Consider the following 11,072-nt stretch of genomic DNA (forward strand, 5'->3'; position numbering starts at 1 on the left):
CAGGATTCACCTTATCATCATTCCGACTTATCATCAAATCTTCAGTAAACCAGATTAGAAGATTTATCTTGAACCCATTGTGATTTACATTACACAAGAATGACTAACATAAACCGTTCATGTTTCCAACGGTCATTATACAACCTTTGTCCGAAGTTGTTGAACGACGACAGAAGATGTTTTTTGGCCAACAACTTTTTGTGGCTTGTATACTCACTCGTTTTATACAAAAATAACTTTTAATGAATTCAAGACTGATTTGGGTGTTTCACAACCTTGCAAATTACAGCTTTTATTTTGTCCAACAATCGAGTCCATAATTTTCTGTTCTACAATAATGTAAACAATTTTGTTAACCTTTTGAAACAAGTGACGCCATAGAAATAGTTATACACTGCACTACTGGGCAATTAAGAATGAAAAGTGAACATGCAACCAATTCTTAAATAAATAAACAAAGTTTTAAGTTTTGGACGAATTCATATTTAAATTTGTGACCTATCGATGATTTTTAAGATTTATTTCAGTAGATTAAATGATTTCTTTAGGAAATGGAAAATTTGTACAAATTTAACTATCCTAACTGAATCAAACAAAGCATTTTTGTGATGGTTCAAATGAATAACAAATGAAATGAAAATGAATACACATTTGTAAGGCTGTGCAAGATAATTCAGATGACCATATTGGTCATGTCCCCTATATGCAGGAGCAATAATGAATACTGATTTTCATTTTACAACAGGGGCCAGACTATTTTTGTCCACTGGCCTCAGTTTGGCTGCACCAGCACTCAATAATATCACATGGTTCTGATAAAATGAAGTGAAATTTAACCAAGAGTGAAAATTTCCATAACTTTTTTCACACCATGACTTAAATTGTGTAAACTTAGGGTCACAGTACCGACTATTAGAGTACTGTTTAAAGAATACGTACTGTTCAGTAGGTTTGACTTAGGAAAATATTAAATTACACAACGCATGGTTAACATTTATTATTTTTTTAGAAAATAAAATAGCTGCACGCTGCAAAATCCATGAAAATTAAGGCACAGGAATCTCCAATGCAACAAAATGATACAGAGGCAACAACAGACTAAGTCCAGCCGTCATCTTAGGACAATAAAAGATGAAACAATGGAAACACACACATATTAAGTGTGGCACACATGAGATTTCATTCATGGGCTTAATTACATAACGCTAGTAAGTGAGCAGAAAATGTTGCTTAGCTAAAAAATCAGCATGACATCAGTGTCAATAATGTTGGTTACCAGGCATTAATGGCAGAAACCTGCTTCTGCTAAGCATGATCAGGGTTTGCCATTACTTTTTTTCAGTGACTAGCTAGTGGGACCAATTTGCTTGTCCTTTCAGTTCATATATCACATTATTTGGACACTTTTCAAACTCTGTGATTCGTCTCAATAAGGGATACTGCCAAAGTGATTTGTATTGTGACATCACACTTTGCTAAGCAATTAAGTTTGATACACATTTTAAGATCAATCTTAGCGCTTTGTGAAACCAAGCCCGGAATCTCAGTGTTTTTTGACGATCCAATGTGGCTAGCGGACCACTGTTAAGAGAGAATGTTCATGATAACACATAAATGTTAGTACTTACAAGCGTTACAAAATTAAGCCCTGTGGACTATGCTCAATATGTTACAAAAAGCGAGTCAATCCAATGAACCAAACTTTTAAATTTACATTACTTTGCATTGAAATTTTCTTCTCTCTCTTATTTCCTCTCAGAGGATGAATAAATGACGTTAAACTTCCTCCAATCTTGTTTACAAACGGACATCTTTGGGGTGGTTACCGTTGTGGAGTTTGCCAGAGCGCGGCTTACTGAAATCCAGGCAGAGGGAACTTGCTGGCAAAGGCTTCGACTTCTTCTCTCAAGACGGTAATCTTGGCTTGGACCTCCTTGTTGGTGGCCACCATCTCACGGAACTCCTTCAAGGTAGGTCCGCAGAGTGGCTCAATTTCCTTGGTCAGCTTGATGCCTGTGTTTGAAGAAACCAAAAGCTTGTTAATCAACAATCCGATGTAAAAATACAAAGTGGCTGCATTTTGATTATCAATGTTTTTAATCAAATACAGGGCCCAATTTCATGGCTTTGTTAACAATCACATTGAGTACTTCTATCTGCACTTAACACAGATATTGTTTGAACAAGGCCATGTTTAGTTTGTATTGGCATATTGAATTGAAACAACCATTTTCCCCCAGTGGCATGTTCCACTATACTTGTTTAAAGGGGAGAGCTATTCCGACTGTTAAGTGAAAAAACGAAGGGGAAAAAATTAAACTAATTCTAACTATTGCAGGCCTGCATGCTCTGTTTTTGAAAGGGCAAGGGCACCAAGATATTTTTTCCTTGGTAAAGAGCACCCAATGAAAAAGTTGTAAATTTTTACTTACTGGAATTTCAAGGGCACCAAGGCAATGACCAGGGGGAATGGAGGCATTAACAGGACAAGAGTTGTTACTTTCCATTGATATATTACTACTCACCTTTGTCAATGAAGTCCACCACCTTCTCAAAGTCCTCGGCAGTCAAATTACGAGAAGTCAGGGCGGCAGTTCCAAATCGTAAGCCGCTTGGCTTCAAAGCGCTCAAGTCTCCTGGACACGTGTTCTTATTGCACACCACCGAAATGTCCTCAAGAATTTTCTCACAGCGAGCTCCTCCCACTTGGGTAGGTCGGAGGTCAACCAAGAGAAGATGGTTGTCAGTGCCACCTTTCGGACAGGAATACAAAATTGTAGAACTTTGTTAGAATCCCATAACAAAATGTGTCATCTTGACGCCTAAAGATAAAGTGCTGTTTTATTTAATTTTATTTACCTACAAACATTTAAAAACTTGCACAATCAAAGGATCTACAGGGAACAGACGATGAATTTTTTGTTAAGATTACAAAAATGCAAAAATATCTAGCACAATTTTGAGCAACACGGCTGGCCGGGCAAATGTAGTTGGATGAACAACCTCCAGTTAAATAAATTGTGCATCAATATATCACTGCTAACAGAGATATATTGACTTCAAAATACTTTTAGAAAAAGGAAAAACATTTTGATAAGCTGTAAAAGTATGAATGGCAGACATCTTTGATTTTATTTCAAAATAGCTGATCAACATAAGATAGACCTTTCCACTGTTGATAAACAAACCGCGCTGGTTCGCATGGATGACTGAATGTTAGCAAATAGTTTTAACAGATGTTCTGACCAAATTCAATATTTTTAATTAAATAAAACATCTCTCATAATTGTTTGCTTTGTATCCAACAAATTCAACACTATTTTTGAACAGTTGTGTGACATTGCTATAAACTGTGGCCATCTGTTTTTTCTTTGCATTTTTGACTTTTTATAGTTTTCCAAGCTCAGTTGGTAAAAACTTGGTCTGTGACATTGTGATAGAAAGGTCTTTAACCTGTCTACATGAACCAGGATGGTGATTTCACCATCCAAATCAACATTTTCATGGGCAAGAAATCCCAAACTACATGTATACCATGTCTTTACAGCTAACCATTATCATTTGTGTTTTTGCGAGCAGATTTTCTGTGTCCCTGATCGGATGTTCAACAAGTAAAGGAAAAAAAAGTCGGGTGAGCAATGATCTATTTTAAGACTCCTCCTAACGGGACATGTGTTGAGTAAACACTACCATATTGACACTGGAGGTCAAAGTCTATCTGTGTATAGTATGACTTGTATTCAGAACATCACATGAAGCAACATGCTGTACGATTTTTTCAGCTGCTATCTATTTGATCATTTGCATCAATACCATAGCACTGCTGCTAAGTATATTTCATAATCGAATGAACTGAACCGAACCGCCCATGCCCCATTATTACTATAAACTAAAGAGCACTTTTGGAAGGGTCCATTTAAAAGTGTCTCCCGTAGTCGGTTGCCAGCCTGTTGTAAATAATGTTATGATTCCATACATTTCCGGCAGATTTGTTGAAAGTTTATTTTTGATAACTGGAGTGGTGGTGGGGGGGGGGGGGGGAAACAATTGTTCGATGCTTTGCCAGTCAAATACACAAGCAACAGACTAAGGTAACAGTGATTTATAAGTACCTGTGACAATCTTGTATCCAAGTTCTACAAGTTTCTTGCACATGACCTGGGCATTTTGGATGACATTGGCTGCGTATTGCTTGAACTCTGGATTCATAGTCTGTTTAAGAGCAACGGCAACACCTGAAGAAATAGGAAACAGTAAAATTAACTTGTTATAAATGTTCAGGTAAATAGTTAATGGTACAACTGTTGCTGCTTAGCGGCGTGTCGATTTGAGTCCCAGTCAGGACACTTGTGTCCTTAAGCAAGACACTTGACCAGTTTTGCTGCGTCCTTTAGATAGGACGTATAGCCATTGGTCCCGTGTGTTGTGTAATGCACATAAAAGAACCCAGTGAACTCATCGAAAAGAGAAGGGGTTCTTCCCGGTGTTCCAGGTTTGATTGGCAGCATATTACGCCCAGCACCTTGCAGACTATTACATGGTGCTATGCAAAGGAATTTGTCTCATATTTTAAGCTTCTGAGTGAGGGATATGAGCCCTATACTATTAAGGTTGGTAAACTTGTCAAACTTACCAGCGACAGCGTGCATGTGAGGGCCGCCTTGCAGACCTGGGAACACTGCTTCGTTGATTGGCCTCTCTATGTCATACATGACTTGTGTACCATTCTTGAGCGTGTTACGGAGACCTAACACACCAAAAAGGACAAGTTATCAGAGTTGACAATCGCAGAGAAAGGTACAATGATATTAGTATTCAAATAGTCAATTAACAAAATGAACAAATTTGTACACACCCTGTACATAAACTTTGGGTGTTGTTTTACAAATTTCTATTGCAGTTTTCAAAACAGTCTGAAGGAAGAACATTTTTCACTTTGTTTTGTCTCCTCAAGTCTTTCCTCTATTCTGATTATTTTTGTCAAAAGAGCATGATATTTTTTTCATCAGTTTAAACCCTAATGTATTGGGCTCCTTGGTGGTTGTTTTTATCCATTCATTGTTGGCTACGGTAACCCAACTGCTTTGTCTGTACCTTGGTGGGGCTTTACTTTTAATTTCTATAGGAATGTTTGCTTATTAATATTTCATTCCTCACTTGCTGATGTCAATCTTACCTCTGCGGAAGAAGATGATGCCAGACCTGGGTCCACGCAGCGTCTTGTGGGTCGTACTGGTGACAATGTCACAGTGCTCAAAGGGATTGTTAACGACCTCGGCGGCAACGAGCCCGCTGATATGAGCCATATCAGCCATCAGGTATGCTCCGTGCTGATCGGCGATCTTACGGAATCTAGCATAGTCCAGGTTACGTGAATAACAGCTGATGCCTAACAATGAGATTTTAAAGACAATCATACTAATTAATAATAATAATAACAGTTAGCTTTTATATAGCGCTTTTCACGCCCAAGGGGTGTCCCAAATTACCCCTCACTTCATCTTGACTGGATGGCCATTGGGTTGGGGGTATTTTAGCACAGCAGCCAAGTTGATTCAAAATAGCAGGCAAAATTTAAACCCTGGCCTAGACTATTGTGATGGAGGTTTTCCCTCAGACTACATGTAACTGCCACGGGGTTGCTCTGTACTCTGTTAAATATCTGAAATTTTTTGTATATGGTTTTTGTATTTGAATGTTTGCTGGTGAATGAAATTAAATGAAACAGCACTTAATTATCTTAAATTATAAATTTTCTTTGACTTTCAAGTCCCTTTCGAAAGTGCAGACTTTAACCAGCTGTATACCTTTTTGACAAGCATGATTTCAACTTTCAGCCAGACACAAGCTATCTTGTTTACAGATGGAATCTATTCACTGAATCTTCAGACAAACAGTAAACAACTGTTGTATTTGGTAAATATTGTTGTCTCAATAACAATAATGTTGAGGAATGTTGTGCCAAGTGTCAATTATAAAATGTGTTAAAAACAATTTTTTATCAGATTGATCCCCCCCCCCTCCTGAAAAAGGGCGATATTGGCTCTGTTCCAACCGAACTGCTATTCTCCAGCAACCACTTAGTTTAAAGTCTGGAAAGGGATTGCAGACAAACTATTTCATTACTAATATCAGTTGAAATACTGTTTACAGTTTGTCTAGAAAGAAGCTGTTGATTTCGTCTGAATGAGATAAAGTTTGTCTGGCAGAGCTGTCAACAAATTGTTTTCCATCGAGTGGTGTTAGATCGAGGGCAGGCACCGAGTGGTGTTAGATCGAGGGCAGGTAGGGCTTCAGGAATTTAAATTGTCATCATAGAAGTGCCCCTTACCAGAGGAAAACTGATGTGCCCTTTTTAGAACGAAATTGTCAATACCGGTTGCTTACCTGCAATAATCATTTGTGGATGAAACAATTTAGCGTTCTCCTCCAAGCGATCCATGTCGATCAAACCCGTGGCGGGGTCCACCTTGTATGGCATAGACTCAAAGTACATGGAAGTTGCCGAAATCTTCTTCTTACTGGTCATGAACCCGTGGGTCAGATGACCACCGTCCGGCAGGTCCAACCCCATGATGCGACCGTGGGGCCCAATAAGGGCGGTGTACACTGCAAAGTTCGCTGGCGAGCCAGAGTAGGGTTGGACGTTGACGCCCCACTCTGCGGGGTCTAGGCGGTAGGCCTCCTGTGCACGCTTTATACATAGGTTTTCCAACTCGTCAAAGTGCTGGGTGCCTCCATAGTACCTTTTTTAGTGGGGAATGAATGAAATAAAGAGTTTAAAACATGCGTCAATATAATCAGCGAAACAGTCAAACAAATCATTTGTCAAAACTACTTTTCTTTAAAGCCTGTTTAGTTTTGCTACAGATCTCTCACAAGCTTTTTACGCAGCAATTTTCCGGCCTGAACTTTATTTGTTCATATTATTATTATTATTATTATTATTATTATTATTATTATTATTATTATTATTATTATTATTATTATTATTATTATTATTATTATTATTATTATTATTATTATTATACAGTAACACCCTTCGTAAAAATTACTTTGAAAGTTCATTGAAACTCACCTCTTTCCTGGATAACCCTCACAGTATTTGTTCTGAAGACACGATCCAAGTGTCTCCAGCACAGCACGGCTTGTGAAGTTCTCTGAGGCAATCAGTTCCAGCCCACACTTCTGTCTCTGTTTCTCCTTGACGATGATTTCTGCGATTGCCGGGTCGTTGGTCGCCAGCGGTTCACTTCCGAACCACTCCCCTCCTGCTCCGTTGGTCTGTCCGTTTGTAGTCATACTTCCCGATTGTTTCTGTAAAATAAACAAGATTTGACTCGTTTTTCAATGTCCGAAATAAAAATAAATATGTTGAAATGTTGTCATGTAACTCAAGTGAGACTCAAGTTATATAGTACAGTGACTGTGATGCATTACTTGAGAGTATAATAAAAACTGTATTGTAGTGCTTTATATAGAAAAATTAATGGCAATGCATTACAGGGCTTGAAATCAACACTGTACCACAGGTCCGAGGCCTGTGTTTCTCATTTGAATAAATGTGAATAGATGCTGTGCACACAGCCAGATAGCTCCTGCACACACCCCAAAGGCACACACAAACATATGTCACCGTTCTCATAAAAATTAGCATAATGCATACACAACCCATCAATTCAATTAATTCCCAAGCTTTTATGGCCATATTAAATCGTTTTCAATTAAGCTTTTTTTTCCAATTTTATTTTACAACCTACCGGCACCGCTAGTATAAATTTCACATGTTATGATAGTCTTTCTTAAATTCTAGGTCATTGTTGTTATGTTTTAAGGAAAAAATCATTTTATGCTTATTTGTAGGCCTATTAAAAATCTAGATTAGTATTATTTTATATATTATAATCCTTTGGTTAAACTAACTAAAGTAAACCTTTTTGTGCAAAACTGGAAACCCCTATTTAAGTGTAATATTTATAATAAGTCTCCTCCATCATCATGACATCTGATTTTCTAAACTTAAACTCAAGACTCCTTGTTGATAATAATGCACGTATCAATTGTAGTCCCGGCCCTGGGGGACCCGGGACTTTGGCAGAGGTAGCCGGGACATAGACGGGGATGTGCAAAAACCGTGCACCGCCCTACCGGGAAAATAGCGGGGTCTTTGCCCAGGTTGTACAATTTATTTCCCCGCCCTACCGGGAAAATAGCGGGGTCTTTGGCGAGGTTGTACAATTTGTTTCCCTGCCCTACCGGGAAAATAGCGGGGTCTTTGGCGAGGTTGTACAATTTGTTTCCCCGCCCTACCGGGAAAATAGCGGGGTCTTTGGCGAGGTTGTATAATTTATTTCCCCGCTCTACCGGGACAATAGCGGGGTCTTTGGCGAGGTTGTACAATTTGTTTCCCCGCCCTACCGGGACAATAGCGGGGTCTTTGGCGAGGTTGTACAATTTGTTTCCCCGCCCTACCGGGACAATAGCGGGGACATACCTAGCCGGCCTTGAATGAAAAGCTGTCCATATTTCGTCGACGGACGCACAGCCAGCAGCAGTGTGGCACGGTTCGATCCGATCCGTTTACGCACGCACACAGGCCGATGTAACCAGTTTCATTTCAGGGCTTTGCGGTAAACGTAATATTTAACAAATTATTTTTGTATTCAATACAAAAGTTAAAATACATTTTATAAAACTTGAAATGAGTATTTCTATTGTTCACATTTCTTCATAGATATAATTTAAAACAAACATTTGATTTAAAAAAGAAAAACAATTATAATATGTTCTTTGTTTAACGTATTTTCTCGTTCCGGTACGCGCGAGACTTGCACAGTCTATTAAACTGGTAATCGCACTGATCAGTGGGTAATCGTGATCAAAAATATCTGTTGGGTACCAGGCAATGTGCTAACTTGACAACTGACTGTTCTGTGTGCGCGCACGTGTGTACGTGTGTTGTGTGATGTTCATGCAATATTAACTGTCAAAAAAGTGCTGTTGATGATCATCCCACGGTTACGTTACATGCACTGGCCCACTCTACTCTAGATCCCAGAGTAAGGACCCCATTGTCAAAAAAACATAAAATCAAACAACAGATATCCTTATCATGGGCTTATAAAACCTGGGAACTGAAATATAAACAAAAACATGCATGTATGCATCAATAATGAAAGCTGATTTTAAAAACGAAGACGTTTTAAATTTTCAGTCCTGATCAATACGACCTCATCAAGCACAACAGCGATCGCAAGTGAAAATGTCAGCTACTGGTCTACATCATATGTACGGCTTCCTTGTGTTGAAAAATAATCATGTTTATTATGCAAATAACGGGTATTGACCGAGCAAAGCATTCTGGGAAATATAAAAAATGGCACGGCAAAATCGTACACCTGGAAACGAGGTTGACAAGGTATTGACCCCCAAAACAGTGGAAATGATAGACGCACATTAATTTGCAGTTGAGCGTTCCGATCCGCGGCTCTCTGCTGCAAGCAAGGGGTAAATAGCCATCAGTCAGAACAAATGCCCCGCATGTCGGGGCCGGGATAGTGCAAGGTTTGTAACAAATGCCCCGCATGTCGGGGCCAGGATAGTGCAAGGTTTGTAACAAATGCCCCGTATGTCGGGGCCGGGATAGCACAAGGTTTGTAACAAATGCCCCGCATGTCGAGGCCGGGATCGTGCGGGGTTTGTTATAAATGCCCCGCATGTCGGGGCCGGGATCGTGCGAGGTTTGTTATAAATGCCCCGCATGTTGGGGCCGGGATCGTGCGGGGTTTGTTATAACATGCCCCGCATGCCGGGGCCTGTGTATAGCCGTGGATGTACAAAAAACAAGTGCCCCGCCCGGCCGGGCCGTAGCGGGGCATGGCAGGGACTATCACGCCGAGCCATTTTTACATCCCCGGCCAAGTCGCCGCTAGTCCCGGGTCCCCCAGGGCCGGGACTACAATTGATACGTGCATAATATCTTGCTCAAAGTCAAAATGCAGTACTTTTTTAATTAGACCATATAATATTATTTTGTTGTCAGGCAGTGTTATGTTTTAAAATTAAACCATTTAAAATCATGCATTTTACTATTATTATTATTATTATGATTATTATTAGCTTATTTAAAAGATTGAGAAACAACTCAAAATAAAATACATACTGTATACAAGACCAGACTGACTGAGGTGAATACCGACCAGGTGAATACATCAACAGAAATAACTGCACATTGTCAATGCACCTAGTGTGCTACTGTAAAAGCCCTATGCTTTGTACATAGTAGTGGTGGGAGCATGAGCGTGAGGTATGGCATGGTTTTCATTTGGGGCTGAGGTACTTTTCCACCACGAGGGGAAGGGGCGGGCACCTAGCATGTCTTAAAAGAGTGAATGACCTTGCTTAGTGGAACGTTATAAATGGAATCATGCGAGTCCATGATTTGAGATTTCGCTAGCCCTTTCCACAGCAATTATTTCTTGAGCGTGATTAGCGCTTTGGACAAAGCAACTTCTGTCACTACGATCGTGCATGCCACAACAGTCCTGACACTATACCGAAAAAACATTGGAACTCACCGTCTCGTCACACAGCTTCTGTCTCTTTGCGTTCGTTGAATCAACTGCCGATGGTTGCACTGAAACTTGACTCATTGTCAATTGGTTCAAATCAGTTAAGCGACTCTGGAGTAAAGATAACTAGATTCTGATCAGCCGACAACGATTGACCAATAATAGATTAAATACAATCGATTTATCTTGTATCTATGCAAATTGTCCCAACATGTACATGTGGGCCTGTGGGAAATTCTCGCGCCACTTCTTGCGCATGGAGCTACTGGTACCCGGGTTCTATAAATGATTCGAGAATTGATTGAGTCTGGTCACCAGTCATGCCAGTGTATAGTCTTGGTCCCAAGACCATTGGTGTTGCGCGGTCACACACAACCAACGTTCCGATTATGCACGGCAAAAACTGTCCACGCTTGTAATGAACGAACGCTAGCGGGCGCTCTGTTTCTCTGATTTAGATCTCACCATGGTGAGCACAGGACATGGTGAGATCCGTAAATC

The 11,072-nt window shown here is 39.8% G+C and overlaps 1 protein-coding gene across 2 annotated transcripts; it reads right to left on the reverse strand.

Moving 5' to 3' along the window:
- Window positions 1-258: 258 nt before the first annotated feature.
- Window positions 259-10,816, reverse strand: LOC139944621 (serine hydroxymethyltransferase, cytosolic-like). Of its 2 annotated transcripts, none has more exons than XM_071941677.1 (8): window positions 10,578-10,816; window positions 7,079-7,317; window positions 6,388-6,746; window positions 5,177-5,389; window positions 4,634-4,747; window positions 4,113-4,235; window positions 2,526-2,753; window positions 259-2,013 (listed from the first exon to the last, which is right to left on the reverse strand). In XM_071941677.1, exons 1-8 carry the CDS (start codon window positions 10,650-10,652, stop codon window positions 1,853-1,855), a joined length of 1,512 nt encoding a protein of 503 aa, XP_071797778.1. In that variant the 5' UTR covers window positions 10,653-10,816; the 3' UTR covers window positions 259-1,852. The 2 variants fall into 2 exon arrangements, with proteins under 2 accessions (XP_071797778.1, XP_071797779.1); XM_071941678.1 differs by lacking the exon at window positions 10,578-10,816 and adding an exon at window positions 10,163-10,294.
- Window positions 10,817-11,072: the final 256 nt, after the last annotated feature.

This window comes from Asterias amurensis, chromosome 11, assembly GCF_032118995.1.
Source record: "Asterias amurensis chromosome 11, ASM3211899v1".
NCBI classification, from domain to species: Eukaryota; Metazoa; Echinodermata; class Asteroidea; order Forcipulatida; family Asteriidae; genus Asterias; species Asterias amurensis.

Bases quoted from the DNA above. Each gene is read 5' to 3' on its own strand.
- LOC139944621 (XM_071941677.1), bottom strand. From the start codon at position 10,652: ATGAGTCAAGTTTCAGTGCAACCATCGGCAGTTGATTCAACGAACGCA. The intron at 5,390-6,387 runs GTAAGCAACCGG...TCTCATTGTTAG, and splicing joins TCCACAAATGATTATTGCAG to GCATCAGCTGTTATTCACGT. The intron at 4,236-4,633 runs GTAAGTTTGACA...CTATTTCTTCAG, and splicing joins TCACATGCACGCTGTCGCTG to GTGTTGCCGTTGCTCTTAAA.